A 20,834-nucleotide genomic window follows, 5' to 3' on the forward strand; every position below is an offset into this window, starting at 1 on the left:
ATGTATACAAGTACCATTCTTGAACTATTCAAAACCTGGATACGAAACTTCGCAATGTGACACGAACTTCTAGTCTTTGTAAAGGTGCTGCCACCCTGGTGAAACATATGAATCAGTTTTTGAATCAAAACAGAGGGCACTCCCAGAATCTGCTGTAGAGCTGGTAACTTATTTTTGATAGTTGCAATGTGGTCGGGTGCATGTAAGTAAAAGTTTTATGATGAAAGTTTCAAAATTTCTTTTTCATTGTTTTGACGAATTGCATAATGTATACAGATCCTTGACAAACCTTTTGATGCCCTGAAACATCAGCAGGGTTGCCAATTGAGGGCGTTCATCCTTACAGAGGCCTCATCTGATTAGTCATCGGTGGAAATGAAAAATATTTTTCTACAAGATAGTTTCCAACGTACTCCAAATAAACAACTGAAAATTAATGACTACACGTCCATATGTATGTGTTATGAGTAAATTTACGTGTTTGAAAAGAAATTCATTTACACCTTCGGTTTCATCTGGCAACACTGTGTGGTTCCTTTTGTGCTTCATTCATTACTAGTTTAAATTATATTTGTATGAACAAAGGTTAATTTTGGTACAACAATTATTTGTGTATCGCTTCGGCTTCAAAAGTTCTGCTATCGCAAACTCTTTGTTGCACTGTATATTGAGCACCCTGTACTATCTTGTCTTAGTCAGCCTAATCTACCTCCCCTTTGTTAACAAGCGAGGGCTTGCAGATTAAGTTGCTAGTACATTGACAAAAATATGAATTATACAACATTACATGTCGTTCAAAATCTAATTGTTGGTGAACAAGTTCGATCTCTAAATGATCTGGATCTAGTGATCAATTTTCTTTCCGTAGGTAAGGAGTATAAGAACTTCCTGGTAAAAGAGGAGTGGTAGCTGATATGAAGAAACGTTCCAAAACATTTAATACTTTCTTAAGTTCGGAGCCTCCTCTGAACCGTAGAACTCATTAAACTTTCTGTTCAATACTTTCAATGCATAGAATTAAAGAGGAAATCGAGGATGTATGTATGCCTCAACAATGCGGTTTTATTCAATTATTATTATAATAGTGTCCCTCATTATACCAGCGTTCACATTTGACTGCTTACGTGTTAAAGGGTAGTGAATTAATGTAGTCAGTAAATCTTGCATGTGTATCTAACATTGCGAACTTGATATTCACCCAGCCTGCTTACCTGAAAATTTTCGAAAATGGAGATTAAAATTTGGATGAGCAAATTTAATTGCTAAGACGTTTCGAACTGGCCGAGATATGAGTATTCAGTATGGAGCAAACTGATATAGGAAATGAGGATATGTGTTTTTTGTGCGTAGATAAAACTGATGTGGCCGAGTCACCGTTAGGCATAAAGACTATAGTGTACTAAATTAGAGCCAGGACAACGATGAGTATATCAATAGCCGCTGTCATTCATCAATGGTAAGTTTGGTTTCTTAAAACTGTAAATTTTAGAGCATGCAGTTAATAATGGTGTATATCAGGTCGTTTTTTGTTGTGCATCGTTACGTTCTTCTGCAATATATATAAGGACTATATCTTCAATAAGGAATAAGTAACTTCTCACCACAAATGCAGTAACGAAATTGAATGAAAATAAATTTTCATATGACTTCAAGAAGAAAAATAAACAGAAAATACGGCAAACCGTATCTAGTCCTTATCTACTATATCTTTGCCTGGAGTTACTAACGAATCATTTTCATGTAAAATTGAAATCTAATTTATATTTTCCGAGAAATTTCAGTGTCACCCTCATAATTTCAAATACGCTTTCTGGATTTTTCAAAAGATATACCATTTATTGAGGTCGTAAAAAAAGAGATTTATTCATCAAATACCAACAAAATGGTATGAGTACTGTATGAAAAGCAACTGTCAGAAAATATACCGAAAATTAATGAATATATATTCTTTAACAATTATCAGTGATAGTTAATATTTGTTTATGAAATATAAATAAAATTGTCCCGTTTGTTTTTCAGGATATATTTCATGAAATCACTAACATTTTTATATTTGATCAGGACAAATATTTAAAAATGACATACCCCATAATACAATATTGATACAGTATATGAATTGCATATTAAAACTTTTCTATTTAAACAAAATTTATTTCTATTTTCACCCTTCTCAGTTATTTTTGGAGTAAGGGGAAACATTTGAGGAAGAGAATAAAAAAGATTACAAGTAGAATATGGTGCTTTATCGTTGCCTTCAGTATTTTCTAGACGATTCACATATTACATAGGGATAGGAGAACTGATATTCAAAATTACATTCTTGGTATATGAAGTTCATGAAATGTTTCAATCGGTTCAAATCTTTAGTTGGATGTTATTCACGATCACCGTATTTTCGTCTCTCGTGTCACATTAACAATACCTGAGACAAGACAGAATTTGTGGTTTATAATTGGGAGCTTCAGTCTTTGAAACGTGCAAACGTAGCTTTTGCAAATCCATGGTTACTTTTACGTGATAGTAAATTCTGTAAAATATAATTAATGAAATAGTGGTGGTTGGGAACGATCGTTAATACTAATAGTAATAGTGATAAAACAATAGTGGAATTACAATAACAATTGCCAAAATAACACAATTTGATTACGAAAATCGACTAATATGACTGACTCAAACTCGGGTATGTTATTCGGTAGTTTCGTACCATACCACTAGAGTATAAGTGCTTTCTTTATAGCGGGTGTATGAAACATGTAATCAAGGAGCTAATACACTTCCTAAGGAAATTTTACGTGAAAATATCTCGAGCTGACCAATACGTTACGTTTGTTTTAATACAACTAAATCAGTCAGAAAATGATGTCGGATATCTTTTTTTCCTTAGGTGTGGAACCAACATTGAAATCTAAGTCTCTATCTGGGAACGTTTGCTCGTTGTGTGTGGTCCGTTTGACCTGTTTTTGCCTTGAAGTAAAATATGTGTATTTGAACTAATTATCATGTTTTTGAAGAACTTAGTAACTATACTAACGTCATATTGAAGAATGTGTCCTACCTAGCAGTTTTTCAACTAACACGAAATGATCAGGGTAAACAGGTGGGTGTCAATCAAGACTGTCTGGTTGGAATGACCAACATTTTTAACGTATTTCAAACTAATTCTCTAACATGCTGTTTTTCTGATTACAAGGAAGAGTAGTTCGATTTAAGAGAACGACAGGGAATTGGACGAGGTTTATGAGCGGTAGAATTTTATTCTTATTTCACTATTTTATGCAAAAGTTGAAAGTATTGAAAATATTGATAATACCAGCTCCTGTTACAAACTTCAACGATATCAAATTCATAACGGGACAAACATTGTATATAATCTAATATCGTATAACAGCGTTTTTATTCTTTTACTTCTCAGTTCAGTGTTATTAAAGGTTTAGTATAACAGGTTATTTTTACATCTTTAAACATCTTGACTCAATATACTCATATACAGTATATTGAAGAATATACATTTATCCATGGGTTGAATGTAGTGTGTAATTCAATGGAGTTTGTTTGATCTGTGTGGCGTATCGTAAAACCTGTAATAAAATAAAATTTCGAAATTCTTGCTGACGGTTTTATAATTATCCAAGTTTTTTCAATTAAGAATTCACATCGTTTTGAAATTTAGTATATAGTTTAATTTAAGAAAAAGTGTACATGCCCTTTATTACTGTATAATTATGTTGTACTAATGTTTTTTCAGATAAATACAACTTACCACAAGGTGTGTTCTTGTTTGTTGGCTATAGCGAAGCTGACGAAACACAACTCCAAAAACAAACGACGTTAACAATTAACAACGACGCTATATCTTTCTTGCAAAAATTAATGACGCCCACGAAAGGACAGGTAAGCACTTCCTGTTTCTCTTTTATGTACGTGCTAAAACGAATATCACACAATTGATGCTCAAATGTTCAGCATCAATTAGCGGAAAATCTATACCTAGGGTTTCAGTTGAATAACTTGATATGCTTTAGAAATATGAAAGTTAACCTTATTCGCTCTTTCTCTGTCCAGCTATATATATATATATATATATATATATATATATATATATATATATATATATATATATATATATATATATATATATATATATATATATATATATAGGGTAACTTCGGAAAATAACTCTACCAATTCAACATATTGTTGTGGTGTTCAAGTGTTTTTATATCTAGAACTGTGCAAATTACATGGAGGATGGAGTGAACCCTCCGTTATAATACAATGAGAAAACAAAGATCCTACACGCACAATGTCGACCACAATGCACTGAGAATCGGAGTGAGTATGAGATGGCGTTATTACCAGACGTGTCGGCAAATAACGCCACTTGCTTTACAACAACTTAAAGGTATTGGAATCGTAACGAAATAATTTTGAACACAACTGAAGAATGTTCTTGGCAATATGCTTCCTCCTTTGCTGGTATACAAAACTCATAGTAATCGTACATGTCGTTGACCGGTAAGTCTTGTGATGATTGTGAACCTCTTAATATAACAGCTGCAGTCATATGGAGAACTACTCGTCGGAGCCAGACAACAATGCACAACCAGCGCCACAAAATGTTCAGAAGCCATATTTAACAATGCTGTCAGAATAGCATAATTCGTGAAAAAAAATCTTGCATTCAGAACATTGAATCAACGTTTTAAGACCCCCTGAGGTCATAGTAAAATCCTCCACAGTCCCCACGGAGCATATCTCCATCCTTCGTCTTTCTAGAGGATGCTTGTTTCTTCGTGCGGGAAGAAGTGAAAGGTGTAGCTCTTGAGAAAAGGTCTAGTGTTACCAATACTTCTCTGGTAGTAAGAGAAATCCTCCTGGGATGGGATTTGCTACTAGTTATTTTAGCAGTAGGCAGAAGCACGTGGATGGAGTGGGCACTAGGTGGTGTTGAAGGATTGATGGAGGCTGGTCATGTGCTTGGAGGTATTGGTGGAGGTTGCTGTTGCTCTGAGACATCATTTGGGAAGAAAGCGACATCAGGTATAGCATTTTTGTTAAAAGGATGCCCTGTAGCGCTGAAGCCTGATATTGTGTTCTGAGGTTTTGCTGAACAGTTTTGAAAACTGTAGCTTCCCAAGTGTTCTCGCGGCATGCGTTCGTCGATAACTGTCAACTGCTTCAGAGCAGTGCAATTTTAACGATTTGAAGAAGCCTTTCTCGAGCGGTTGAAGTTCATGGGTGCTATGTAGGCAAACACAGCAGTTTCATATACATGCTCTCAGCAGTATTTAAAATGGAAATATTAAGATAAATGCGAAGAAAATCTACAATAAGTAGTGCTCGGCCAGGGATCCGATGTTTGTTGAAATGTTCCAGAAATGTACGGAATTCTTCTTATGTAACATAGCTTTTAGGTGTCATTGCATATTTGTTACCTTGAGGAAGATCATCGCCAAATTATTTTTTTCATAAATTTTTTTAACACCATCGGAGGGATCTAATTTGAAGCTGATACATTAGTGCACGCAATAACACTTACAGTTTCACCTTTCACGTCAAGAACTCGCTTGGTTCCTTTCTGTGCCAAAATTTTTAGGCTACTGTTGTACGTTAATAATAGTCCTACATTCAATCTGCATTGTAAATAAGTTCAGGATTGTCACAAAAGGTTCATAGCATCAAGTGTATTTCCCAATAGAGTATACAGTCGTTCACATAGTTCTGTTGAAATGCATGAGTTTACCATAGCTCAAATTCTCCACCTTTGTGAACACGATATTAGTGTCTTGCCATTAGATTATAAAACTAGACTTTTCCGGCTCTACCACTACGACAAACTTTAAACACTAGTATTAGTTTCGATTAGCGATTAGATTGAGTAGCGAATTTTCCCGACACGATAGTGGCGTTATTTCCAGAAAAATAGACTTTGAGTTAGCCATTATTTCTATACCAAGAATAGCGGTCCTGCATATTTTATCTATATCATAATATTATGCATGTAATCCCTCTCAATGCATATCTTTTGTTATAGTAAAAACCTTACTTTTACCCAAATAATTCGCCTACCTCTTTGGCACACAAAAAATTTGTGAGCTGTTTTCTCTGCTCCGCGGCTGTCACGTCAACATTTGTTAACTGGTTTCTTTATACTGACGCCTGGCTGACCACTAGTCTTTGTGTTTAAAAGACAACAGGCATCACTGTTTATCACACTCATAATCGGTCACCTTACGAATCACGTGTTCATGCTAGCACTGTGAAAAGCTTTAAATGGCGTTACTACCCAACTGGCGTTATTGGCCGAAGTTACCCTATATATATATAAATAATAAGTGTGTATGTGTGTGTGTGTGACTATTCCAAAATAATTGAGAAATATCTAGAGCAATTTTAACCATAATTCTTAGTATGGAAAAGAGTACCCGTGTAACGTGGGTTCCTGTCACCATGGCATGGCGCGTTTTCATGTTGCGGATCGAGGAGAAGGCCTCTAGATATAGTGGTTAGCTGCGAATATACTGAACAAGCAGTCGCGGACGGACGATTAGGAGTCGTCCTCTAGCTTGGAAGTTTGGATAGGGCTAACAACCTAACCCTGTAAAAAAAAGCTCTTGTTCAGAAATATTCACAAAAGCCTCGGACAATGACAGATAACTTTGCACGTCCTCAGCGAAAGAAAATAAACATTTGGAACATGGAATATTAAAAGTCTTTATTGAGCAGGCGCGTTAAAAGTAACGAGTGAGTTAGAGAAATAAAGGATGGACGTAGTAGGAGTTCAGGAAGTTAGGTGGGAAGGAAATGGATCTGTGAATTCCGGAAATTTCACGTTCTTTTACGGGGAAGGAAATGAAAATCACGAGTTAGGAACAGGGTTTTCGTTCATAAACGTAGACTACCAGCAATTAAAGGGGTTGAATTTGTTACTGGCAGACTTTATTTTCTTACTCTTAAGGGACGGTGGTGTGATATTATTGTTTTAAATGTATAGGCTCCAACTGAAGATAAGGATGACGATTTAAAAGAGTTTTTACGAAGAAGTGGAACGGATATTTGACCAACTCCCGCGATACCATATGAAATTCTCTTAGGGGATTTCAGTGAGAAGTTTTCAAACCGATTAGTGGGAACGAAAGTCTGCATGAGGAAATCGTGAAGAGCACAAAATTCCCACATCGCAACGTTCATAAATACACTTGGACATCACCAGACGGAAAAACACATAATCAAATTGATCACGTTTTAGGAGATAGAAGAAAGCAATTTAGCATAATTGATAACGGGTTGGTTAGAGGGGCTGATTGTGACATTGACCACTACCTGGTAGCAGCGATAATACGAGAGAGGTTATCGTTGAATAAAGGTAATATTCATTGTCCGAACACGGAGAGGTTCAATTTAAAGAAATTAGAAGAGCCAAGTAAGAGAGAAATAGCAGATTGAATTCTCGAATAGATTCTCGGCTTTACGAGGTTCGGAGTGCACTATTGTTGAGGTACCTGGATTGAAATTAGAGATAGCATTAAAATTTCAGCAAAAGAAAAATTGGGACTTGCGGAAATACGTAGGAACAAACCATGGTTCAACCAGGAATGCATAAAAGTAGCAGACGAGAGAAAAGAGGGAAATTACGCTGGCTACAAAATCCGATTCAAATAATAGAAAATTTCGCAGATATCAGGCGGGAAACTTCGAAACCTTTTAGAACAAAGAAACGCGATTTTCTGAATGCTAAAATAAAGGAATTCGAAGATAATAGTAAAAATAAAAACATCCGGGTAATGTGTAAGGAAATCAACGAATTTAAAAAACCCTATCAACCTCGTGGTTTTATATTACAGAAATCAGACGGTAGAATTCTCACTGATACGGATAGCATCTTAAATAGATGGAAAGATTTCTTTGACGATTTGCTTAATGCGCAACCAAAAACTAGTGTTCGTGGAGAAAAGGAGATATCGCAGAACCGTATTTTCCAGACCCCAACCGAATAGAAGTAGAAACCGTTATAAAGAAGTTAAAGAAACATAAATCTCCGGGTGTAGAAGAAATTCCGGCTGAGTTAAATTTAGCTGGAGGCGAAAAATTGTTTAACAAGATACATAAACTCACTCTCCTCATCTGGAACAAAGAAGAATTGCCACAAGAGTGGAAAGAATCAATCATTGTTCCAATTCACAAGAAAGGCGACAAAACTGACTGTAATAATTATCGAGGTATTTCTCTTCCGTCAACATCCTATAAAATCCTTTTAAATGTTCTATTAGGAAGACTGACCCCATACGCAGATGAAATTAGTGGAGAATATCAGTGTGGGTTTAGACGAAATCTATCAACTATCGACCAAATATTTACCATTCGCCAAATACTCGAAAAAAAAGTGGGAATACAATGAATGCTCCGGTACATCAACTATTTATTGATTTTAGAAAGGCGTACGACTCGGTTAGGAGAGAAAGATTATTCCACGTTCTTACAGAACTTGGGATACCGAGAAAGCTAATTAGATTAATTAAGTTATGTTTAAATGAATCCCAAAGTAAAACCCTGGTAGGAAAATTTTAGTCCATGAACTTTCACGTCGAAAATGGCCTGAAACAAGGAGATGCGTTGTCGCCATTATTTAAGTTCGTTCTGGAATACGCTATAAGGAAAGTCAAAGATAGCAACCAAGACCTAGAGTTGAACGATATTCACCAGGTTATGGCATATGCTGAAGATGTAAATTTAATAGGGATTGATAAGAGAACATTAGAATGAAATGGAGAGACCTTATTAAACGCTTGCAGGGACATTCGTTTAGAAATAAATGCAGAGAAAACTAAATACATGGAAGTGCGTCGGGACCGGAATACAGCAAATTATGGATGCGTTAAAATATTAAATAATACTTTTGATAAAGTGGATAGTTTCAAATATTTAGGGTCAATATTAACAGACGAAAATCATATTCACGGAAAAATTAAATGTCGATTAAAAGCAGCAAATTCGTGTGACTATACGGTTCAAAATGTCTTGTTGTCGCGAATTCTGTCGAGTAATCTGAAGCTTAAAATATACAAAACGATAATTATGCCTGTTGTTCTGTATGGTTGGAAACATGGTCACTTAATCCGAGGGAAGACATAGACTGAAAGTATTTGAGAACAAGATGTTGGGACGTATATTCGGACCGAGGAGGAACGGGAATGGGGAATGGCGGAAACTTCATATTGTGGAGCTACATAATATATATATGGTTTACCAAAGATTGTTAGTGTCGTAAAGCCGTCAAGTCTAGGAGGCTTATGTGGGCGGGTCATGTAGCTAGAATTGAAGAAAGTAGAAACGCTTTCAAAGTCTTGACTGTAAAACCAATCGGAAAACGACCATTAGGAAGAATTAGGTGCAGATGGGAGGACAATATTAAGATGGATTTTGCAGAGATTGGAACACAAAATGGAAAGTGGATGCAGTTAGCCAAGGATAGAAGCCATTGGAGAACTTATGTGAACGCGGAATTAATCTCCGGGTTCCATAGGCCATAGAGATAGGTAGTTTTAGAAAAGAGTATTGTCGGGTTAACTTTGGAATGTGGGTTACATATTAAGATGCCAGAAAATTATCCATATTAGATGGAATCCATAATTTCGGGATCACTTAAATATATAGTGTCATTTTCAATTCAGCTTAACTCCAATTAAGCTCACAGTAGCAACGAGGACGGTTACATAAGGACGTAAAAATATCGAAATCGACCGTCGGTATAGTGTTTTTTTTTCGGAATAGTGTTTGGTAGCAGTTGTAATGTCATATAAGACCAAATTCAACGCCAGAGGTGCGAATGCGACCTTGCCCTCCCAAGGAGAAGAGTGTCTCTCATCAGAATCATAAAATAAACCGATATTACTGTCGAATCCATAGTTCTGTCGTTTCTCGTACACAAAAAATATCACTTCAGATGCCATTTTTGTTAATGCCCCATTAGAACTTTGGAAAGGGCGTGAAATTGTGGCATGTAAAGAAAATTTAAAATGACCAATGTAGTGCCGAATCCATAGCTTTCGGGGTTTTCAAGTTTAATGGGTGTACTTCTGATGACCAACTTCATCTTCTGGTAATGGTAAGATCCATAGTACATCTACTAATTGTAGTCGAAGTGAGTAATAATTATACGTTTCAAAACGACTGATATTATTGTAGAGTTTCGGGATCAGCGAAATATATAGCAACACCTCTGATACGATTTATATCCAAGTTCAACTCATTACCGTCCTATATTGGAAGGAATTAACATGAAAAGAGAAATCAAAAACGATTGATAAACGAATTCGTGGTTTTCTTAGTCCCTAAGTTGGTTGTCGACACAGTATTTGTCTCCACGTTTACATACTATTAGTACCTTGGGTTAGTGGTAATGGGTTGGAATGGGAACGGAACGAAGAAACTGTGGTGTGAGAACGGATGAAAAGTAAAATGTGTCAAATAACTGAGATTAGTGTCGAATTCATAATTTAAATTCGTCAATTAGATAAGTTAATAGTATGTTCAGGCATCAGCTGAATTTCGAATTTGAAGGGCCAGAATTGATGTTATTCACACTTGTATTTATTCTAATGTAAGTAAATAAATGTCTATTAGAGAGTAACTCCGGAATGTCAGGAGAATCTTTTACCGAACGCGGTAAACATACTACTTTCAATCTAAGATAAAAATATTGTAGTAATACCGAGAGATACCCGAGAGATGGAATTTGAGAAGTCACATTGTTTGCAATGAATGGTGATGCTTCCAATAGCACTTAAGTCCAAATTCATCTCAATCTTCAGAATGTAAGACCTGGAAATAATATGTAAAAAATTATTGGTATATTTGTCGAGTTCATAGTTATCGGGAAAGCGCTTCTAGTCTCTAACTAGTAGCGAAGCTAGTTTGTACCCATCCTATATGGGCTGTCAAGGTGATTCTATAGGAACTCAGGCATCTTGAGAATTTTATTAGACGAATGCGCCACATAGTGGCACTACGTATAACTCACAGAAATACAGCAAACAAAGTAGGGGTGCAGATCAAAATTCATGCTGCTTTACACCCTAAAGGCACACATCTTGTCCCTGTGCCGAGAATGGGGGTAAATTCTTGCAAATTATAAACCCCCTGTTCGATGTGTAGCCTCTCTCTCTGATAAACATCGTTCTCTTGCGATGATTTGCACCACAAAGTAAATGTTATTGACTCTATATGTAACACAGGTCACAAGAAGACTCTCAACGCACATAGAATTATTTAATACGGGCAATTCAATTATTCAATTCAACTGTCAGAGCGTTCATCATTCAACGTATATTACATTACACAGAATTATATCTTCATATATGTGTAATTCTTATATGGATATGACTAGAGTAGCAAAGGACCGAAGCAGTTCAAAGGCCCCAGTAGCGCAGCCAGAAAACTCGTCATGGGGAATTCACAACGCGTACTACTGGCACCCTATTCTTGTATTTATATGAAATAACCAATAATTTTTACTTTTACTACAGGTAAGGTTTGGATTCTATTCTCGTATGAGTCTCCTCTCTGATGGCAACTACCCAAAACTAAATTACATTGTTTTATTCATTTAATTAGAATTATTTCAGATACAGATCAATATGCATTTTACACTGAAACTATGCAACAACTTATATAAAGAATAACAAAAAGAAAAACTTAAAAAGAAAAGGAAAAGATATATTTATATATTCACAGAATATGTACCACATTTAGACAGATATTTACTTGTTTTTGAAATGATTTTCAGTCAAAAATATTTACATCTGACAATAAATTACACAATCATGTCATCATGAAGTATAAGAAACGTGATATAATTGATAATGTTTGCGTTACATGTGTAAGTAACGTATGACTGCAAATAAGGGAAAAAGGTACGCGAAAATTGAGAACGGAAACCAAAAATTAGGAGTTAATTTTCCCATTAATAATTTTACGGAGAAACAGCAAGTTCGCCACCATACGACGAGTAAGTGGTGTTTAATATTGAGTATGTTTAGGAGCTTTGTTTTATTAAGAGTCTTGTTTGACAATGGCAGGAAAAATGTTTACAGGCAAAACGGTACAAGTTCGAAGCGCAGGACATTTCTATCTCGATGAGCAATATTGGATTTTTGGAGATACAAAAGCTTTAAAGAAAATACTGTGATTTGAGATCGTGAGTTTGAGTAAATCTGCAAAGAATACCCAGTAGTTTTATAGCATTTTTAACAGAAATGGTTATGTGATTAGCAAATGAAAGTCTTTCATTGAACAATACTCAGAGATGTTTCTGTGTTGTAACTCTTTCAATAGGACTGTTATTAATAAATGGAAATAATAACAAAATGAAAACTTTGCACGTATATTGTGCTAGTACATACATCTGCGTGATTTGACGTACATTGCTGAATTACTGACTGAGATACCGTAGCCAGCGAGTTCAACAATGGAAATAATTTGGAGATCAACATTTCGTATAGGTATTGCATTAGATATTGTACTAGCACATACATTTGCGTGTTTTGACATCTATTTGTGAATTACTGACTGAGATATCGTTGTCTGCGCCTTCTACAATGAATGGTTGTAACGATAGAAATAATGAGGAGATTAAAATTTTGCACGGATACTGCACTAGATGCTTCGGTAATACATACATCTGCGTGATTTGAGATCCATTGGTGAATTACAGATTGAGATATCGTAACCAGCGTTTTCAACAATGGAATGCTCACAACAATGGAAATAATGCGAAAATCTAAAATTTGCATGAATGGACTATATGATGTACTAGTACATACATCTGTGATATTTGACACTCATTGGTGAATTACTGACTTAAATATAGTTACCACCGTTTTGAACAACGGAATGCTGACAAGAACGGAAATGAGAAAATTACAATTTTGCATTGGTAATGAAATCTATATTGTACCAGCACACGTGTCTACATGTTTTGGCATGCATTGGCGAACTAGTGACTGAGATTTGGTTGCCAGAGTTTTCAGCAATGGAAATAATTTGAAAAACAAAATTTCGTGTGAGTAATGCACTAAATATTGTTCTAGTACATACATTTCCTTGCTTTGACATTTATTTGTGAATTACTATCTGAGAAATCGTGGCCATCGATTCAACAATGGAATGCTCACAACAATGAAAAGAATGAGGAAATCAATATTTTGCATGATTAATGCACTAGATGTTCTACTAGTACATACGTCTGGGTGATTCGACATCCATTGTGGAATACTGACTGAGATATCGTGTTCTGCGTTTTCAACAATGAATTGTTGTAAGAATGGAAAAAATGAATTAATCAAAATTTTGCATGGGTAATGCACTAAATAATGTTGAGGTATGGTACAAGGTTTGGTTTTATTTTTGGTGTAAATAAAGTAGTTATTGCGGTGCAATCTTATTTTTTGTTGTTTATGTTTTGTTTTGTACACCATCAGGAAACAATAATTTTGAAGCGGTTCAGTGTAACACGTATTTGAGCTCGAGATGTAGAGTTTTTTGCTATAGGCCAAATTAAGAACTCAATTATTTATCGACCGCTTTACACGTCCCGAGTTTACTATATTCGGGAATGTAAGAAATAAGGTTATAATTGCTGTAGACATATCAGAATTATTTTGGAACACACACACACACACACACACACACAACAAAAACCTAAAAACAACTCATACAGTACAAGTAAGTTTGGCCCTCCACTGTACAACACGTGTTGCGGTTTCCGATCGCTTTTTGTTTTCAATGTGTCATGTGAACTTTCCTTTTCCATCAGCAGTAACCAGTTCACCTGCGTGTCGTGGTGTGAAAGTGGTGCGGTAAAGTGGGCGAGCTGACAGACTTCCGAAAAGGCATGATCGCTGGTGCCCGTCTGGTTGGAGCTTCAGTGACGACAGTGACGAACATTGTGAGGGTATCGAAATTCGCTGTGTCCAATATCACGAGGGCATACACAATTCATGGGCAAACGACGTCTGCAAAGCACAAAAGTCGTCGAAAGACAATCCTCTCAGATAGGGACCTGAGGGCATTAAAACGGATTGTAGCAGCTAAAAAGACGACCATTGCAATGAAAATTATTTCTGAACTCAATTCCAGCCTACAGAACACGGTTTCATCGCAAAAAGTACAAGGGTAACTTCATAAAATAAAAAATTCATGTCAGGGCCGCAGGCATATCCAGTGGTGCAAGGACCACAAGGCGTGGTCGCATGAGCAGTGGAAACACGTAATGTGGTCCGATGAATTGACCTTTACCTTGTTTCCAACAACCGATCGTGTTTACGTATGAACACTGTCGCAGGTCTATGTTACAGTCTGTCGGCTCCCAACTGTAAAGCATGGGGCTGGTTCTGTTACAGTATGCGCAGTGATATCAGAGTTTTCCGCAGGTCTCATCATAGCTATGCGTGGAATGATGATTCGTAACGCGTATGAGACCATTTTGGGGGACCAGGTTCTACCCATGGCCCAAATCTTGTTCCCTTATGGTGATAGCAACTACCAAAATTATTTGGCACCAGGTCCCGGGTCAAAAACGGTGAAATCATGGTTTGAGGTGCATGGCTAGGAGCTATCACACCTCCCGTGGGTTCCACGATCAGCAGATCTGAACGTCATTGAGCCATAGTAGTCTGAGTTACAAAGGCGTGTTCGGTCTCATTCCCCTCCACCAGCATCCCTTAAGGAACTGGAGTATGTTTTGGAGGAACAATGGTACAAAATTCCACACACCAGGTTTCAGGAGCTTTACATGTACATTGCACGTCGAATCCAAGCTGTTTTAGACGTAAAAGGAATCCGCACACCATACTAGGTATGATTTTCACACTTTTGCAAACGGTTTGGATTTTTTGTCCACCCCTGTATACATATATACACCCACTTTTGTATATATAAATACATATAAGAAAGATAAATAGACAGAAATTGAGTGATAGAGTGATGGAGCTACCAAGGCGTCACAAGTTCCATATTACAAAAACTTATCAGAGTATTGAAGTGAAATAATATGTAAAGGCTTTCCGTTGTTCCATGCCTCACGGGGACAATTTCAATCTCTTCATGTGACCCTTGAGGATTTCGATTTTTTTTTTTTGTGAACGTTTAAGGACCTATTAAGTTGTTTGTCTAGGACAGCAATCTGACTTTGGAGATTATTTGTTTATACTGTGTCTTTAGGCCTCGGAATATATTTCAGGTACTTAAATCGTCGCATGAGCACCAGAGGAACGTAACTCCATTTTCGTAGGTTTGCAGACGAGAGGACAAAAATATTATTTTCTTACAAAGGTGCGTTTCTAATAAGAAGGTAATTGAGCTATATTACAAAAGATGATCGAAAAGGAGAACAGATGGCGTTACGTTTTCACACATGAAGAGAACGAAAATCGTATATTCGGAGTTACGTTTCTCTGGTTCTCATGCGACGAAATAACTGTAATGGGATTATTGGAAAGTAAATGTCTGCAAATAAATAAACTACATAATTTATATATTGCTATTAGACGATTTTCTATATTTATATCTATCATTTACGTATAGCAATGTTCTGTAAAGAACTCTCATATCTCTCATGTAATATTTCAAACATAATAATTATTTATATTGTGAATGATAGCATGGACATGTAATCATTTCAAAACTGAGTGTTTTAACTTAATTATTTAATATAATTTGTCATGTATTGCGAAAAATAGAATTTCATACAAAAAATGACCCAAATGGGAATACCGCTCAGGACCTTATGATTTGAAATCCAACAGTTTAGCAGTAACCTCCTGATGATGTATAAAGGGAGTGATATGTTTATGTGCTGTAACCATAAATTACACATATCACATCCACAGCTAATGAATGAACTGTATGATTAAACCCATTTTAGTGATTCACCCAGATATCATAGTGGAACGAGAAATAAGACAAAGAATATTTGAGATGTTACTTGCTTCAATTCTTATTCAAAACTACATGCGTTAATATGATATGCTTTGTTCATATCTTAATATAATGATCTATATATTAAAATGCTACAATAGCAATTAAGAGCGATTTTTTTAAGGCTAGCATCCTTTCAGGGGGCTACACCCTCTTTTAGGAAAGGGAGTTCGAGAACCATTATGGGAAAAGGTATGGGTAGTTGGGCTATGGGCTATTATTTATTATTATAATCTTTATTATTTAATATGTTATTGGAAGGACATTATGATCTTTGCGATCATAAACATACTTGTAGGCGAACTGGAACATAAATCATGGTTATACGTGAAACCAAATTACTACACATATAATATACGAAATATAGGATACATAATACTACATATAACATAGCAAGAATGATAAAGAACATAATATGGCAAACGTGAGAAATCAAACAACAAATGTAAAGTGATGGTATTAATAAGAGATATGTTGAAGTCATGATAAAATTAAAGATGAGATGAAGTACACTTGACGCCACTACACGACACAAGAAATGTTAGAAAGACGAATCTTCTGCCTAGGGGCTCCTCTAGGCCAATGGAGACGTGGTGAGCCCTGTAAGAGAGATGGAATTACTGTGCATGTGATGAAAAGATATGCGGTAGATGAATATGTAAACGATAATCTTGGAGAATCTGTAGATCGAGATGGTCGGGAGGGACCGTGTAGCAATATAAAGTGAAAAGAAGGTGAAGTGGAGTATGATAGTACCGTGCAGGAGATGAGTGGAGTGCAAGAAGATGCATAGTTTCAAACAATAGAGCAGCGTTTCCCAACCTTTTTCAACTTGCGGCACACTACAGGTGTAATTTGAATTCTCGCGGCACACCAGTATTATATATATATATATATATATATATATATATATATATATATATATATATATATATATATATATATATATATATATAATTACGGTTATTATTTGTAAATATAAAATAACGTGGTGGTATTTTTCTGTGATTACTGATCTCCTTCTTACAGAGAAGAAAGCTCGATCACTGGTTTTCCCCCGTTGTAAATCATTATGCTTATTTTTCAATTTAATTTTAAAATAGAAAACAATTGCAATGAAATATAGGACTCGGGTTTTTAAAAAACCACTTTCTCTTTCAAAAACTGTATTTAACCTTTCACTAAAAAGGAAGATCACTAAATAACGAACAAATAAACAAATCTCCTGTACCTTTAAAACACAAATGTAGGTAATTTGTATGCATGTTTGCTTTGTTGAATTTACTGAATGATATGTTAAAATTTCAAGTTACGAAATAGCCTGCAATAATAAAGAAGCAATAATGGTCATGACAATGATAAATACGTTTTTCAACATTAAAAATGTACAGAAAATTAACACAGTACGAAACTTAAAATTGTAGATTTACAGTAGAGGTTCATAGTAATGTGAAATACAAATATACATTTTCCCCTATGTCTTGCAATTTGGTTCTTATAGAATTAATAATTTGTTTCGATTTCCTCGCGGCACACCAGCCGCGGCACACCGGTTGGGAAACGCTGCAATAGAGGATGGTGATGTGTGTAGCGTTGAGTAATGAATTTTAAGCGGAGAGTTTCGAGATGGTATGTAAGTGTAGGAAATGATATTAAAGAATATAGGTCTCGAGTTGGACTCGGGAGAGAAATGCGGAAGGCGATGCGGAAAGCATGTCTCTGAAGAATGGCTAATTTCTGATAATGTGTGTAAGGACCGAAAATCCAAGCTGGAAAACCGTAAGTAAGAACTGGGCGGAGGAAGGCCTTGTATGTGTTGAGAACTATGCGTGATGAGAGACCCAAGGTTGTGCCAGTTAGTCGTTTCAAGAGGTTGAGGCGATTGTTAAGATTTAGTTTTCACACGGTTGAGATGCGGTTTCCACGTTAGATGATGATCGAATAGTATGCCTAAGTATGTAACGGTTCAGGTTGGAACGATGGCTGCATTATGAACATGGAGTGACAAAAGAGATGGATTTCGGTGGACCTTGGTACGTTTACGGGGCGGTATGAAGACAATAAATTGGATTTTGGTGGCATTAATCTTAAGTTTCCACTTAGAACACCAGTGCGTGTAGCGAAAGTTGACTATTTGTAATGAATGATTGATGTTGTGTACAGTTTTGCCAACTGCGAGAAAAGCTGTATCATCAGCGTACTGAAACAGATGAATGTCAGGAGGAAGATGTGGAAGGTCTGCAACAAAAAGGATATATAATAGTGGGGAAAGGGCGGAACCTTGAGGAACACAGCACATGGGAAAAATGGGATGTGAGAGTTGTTCGTTAATGTAAATATAAGATATACGACAGATAAGAAAATGATAAATGAGTCGAATGTATGCCATCGGAAACTGGAATTTAATGAGCTTATAAATTAGCGCCAGGTGCAAACATTGTCAAAGGCTTTCTCAAGGTCGAAAAGGACGAGACACGAGGGTTGAATTGAGTTGTAATGGTTTGTTATGAGCGTAGTTAGGCGAAGGAACTGATCACTAATGGAGAATGAGGGACGGAAACCTGCTTGATGAGTCGGAAGAAGTTGGCGGTCTTGTAAATATGGATGGAGGCGTTTCACCAGAATGCGCTCGAATATTTTGCTCAGTGTTGATGTCAGCTGGATAGGTCGATATGAAGAGACATCTGACTGTGGTTTACCAGGTTTGGGAAACATGTGTGTCTTCGATACTTTCCAGTCCGTTGGAAAAAACCCTGAGCGTAAGATAAAAGTATAAATGAATGCCAGAAGAGTCAGTAATATAGCAGGTCTTTCTTTAATATGCCGATAGGTGATCGAATCAAAACCTGGTGAGGTGTTATGTTTGCGCTGAATGACATTGGTGATTTCTGAGACTGTGATGGGATTGGTAAGAGCATGGTTGGGGACTGTATGAGAGATATGAGGTTGAAGTGAAGGACGGTTAAGATCGACTTGATCGACTGGATGAGCAATGTTGTCGGACTCTGAAAGTGTGAATATTGTTTGGAGATAGTCAGCAAACGCATTTGCTTTCTCGCTGTCGGAATGTAATGGTGTATCGTGTAAGAGAATCGGATATGGAGACTTAGAGTGTTTGCCACAGAGAGCATTGAAGCGTTTCCAGTAGCGAGTAGGATGAGTTGTATCGGAGAGTTGATTACAAGTTTTAACCCATTGTCGTAATTTATAAGCGGAAATATAGTTGCGGACCGTTCGTTGAAGTTGATGATGAAGTCTTAGAGCTTCTGGATTTGTGGTGTGAAGAAATTCGCGGTAAGATTGGCGTGATATTGTGGTAGTGGTTATGAGATTGACGTGATGTGAAAGTTCTTCTGGGGTAGTAGGAGCTTCGGAATCAGCCAAAGTGTTTTCGAGATACGTCTGGTATTGTGGCCAGTTGGCTTTATCGTAACGGAGTGATATACGTGGTGAAAGTAAGGATTTGACAGAAGCCAGACCTGAATGATAGATTAGCTTGGTGGGTGCATGATCACTGCCCATTAAATCTAAAACATCAATAGTGCAGCGATTAATGATGGTATTTGAGACTATTGCTACATCGGGAGTGTTGTTCCTGATAGGGCGAGTACAGCGAATAAGATTGAGAAGACTACCTGTGGTATGAACTGTGATGTAGTCAGTAAAAGAGGATTGATCGGCATATGAACGGCTAAGAAAGTTGACATCGGCCAAAATAATGTAGTGTTTGTACGTATTTGAGATGTATGAGAAGAACTCATGAGGTGCAGGAAGGCCGGGGCGCACATAGATAGTGGCAAGAGTGATGGCAATATTACGGAAGTACAATGTGGTGGTGAGATATTCAGGGAGATTTAAGAGGGAACATTTGTGAGAGCGGAACCGAATGGTCTGTCGGAAAGCTATTGCAGCTCCACCGTTGGCTCTGTGGGCTGGCATAGGTCTATCGTGGCGAAGTATGTGTAACGTGATAGGGAGCAAGATAAAGTGGGTTTGAGAAAGGTTTCATTCAGGAAAAAAGCTGTGGCTTGTTCTTCTAGTAAGAGTGCTTCGAAAACGATTTTGTGTTTTGGAAGACATCAGATGTTGAGGAACAAAAAAAAAAAAAACTATATCCGTATTGGGTACAATTAAACTGATGTTTCGAGGCGAGTGGTGTGAAAATGAACGTAGTCATTAGAGTAGGTTGCGTATAATGATACTTGAAACGTAGATTTCGCTGCGGCAAAAAATTGTTGTAAGATATGCTGTCGGTGAAAAGGGTGAATATTTTGTAAAGTAAGACAAAGGAATTCTAGTAACTTACTAACTGTGACTGGACCGTCAACGGAGTGATCATTGGAAGTGGATGATTCAGCGGTTCTCAGAGGAACAACAAGTTCTTGAACAGAAGGTTTGCCTTTGCACTTATAACTATAAGCTGGATGGGGTTCGGTGCAAGTAGGGCATATCGGGGGCTGAGTCATGTTTGTGCGAGCACGAGTTTGATGAGGTCCCAAACAAAACCCGCAAACTGTAGGATTTTTACAGGCCGTTGTATGATGTGAATTGTATTGTTGGCATCTTTCACGGCGTAGTGGTAAAGGTGAGGATGGCCGGGAAGGCTCAACACGGTGTCTACGTTTATAAATATATGCTCCTTTAGATAACAAATTGTTGATTGTGTCTTGAGAGGGCTTGAGTATACGCACCATATAGGTGGCACCAGCATTGTTGTTTATTCGGACAGATTTATGAATAGTATGCCCTTGGAACTGGAGCTTTTCTTGAACCTCCTCATCGGTATACGTCGGGTCAACCCCACGAATTACGACAGAAATAAGTGGAGGCCGTTTCGATGGAGGCGCTTGTATCCGTTT

At 36.8% G+C, this 20,834-nt stretch overlaps 1 protein-coding gene across 3 annotated transcripts in view; it reads left to right on the top strand.

Moving 5' to 3' along the window:
• The window catches only part of Gfrl (Glial cell line-derived neurotrophic family receptor-like), a 621,902-nt gene that overhangs the window by 496,192 nt on the left and 104,876 nt on the right, over positions 1 to 20,834 (top strand). For all 3 annotated transcript variants that reach the window (XM_081762635.1, XM_081762636.1, XM_081762637.1), the window contains one exon: positions 3,746 to 3,891. In XM_081762635.1, the coding sequence (XP_081618761.1) occupies positions 3,746 to 3,891 (146 nt within the window). The remainder of the gene's footprint in view (positions 1 to 3,745; positions 3,892 to 20,834) is intronic.

Source organism: Thermobia domestica, chromosome 6 (genome assembly GCF_964235325.1).
Source record: "Thermobia domestica chromosome 6, izTheDome1.hap1.1, whole genome shotgun sequence".
NCBI lineage: Eukaryota > Metazoa > Arthropoda > Insecta > Zygentoma > Lepismatidae > Thermobia > Thermobia domestica.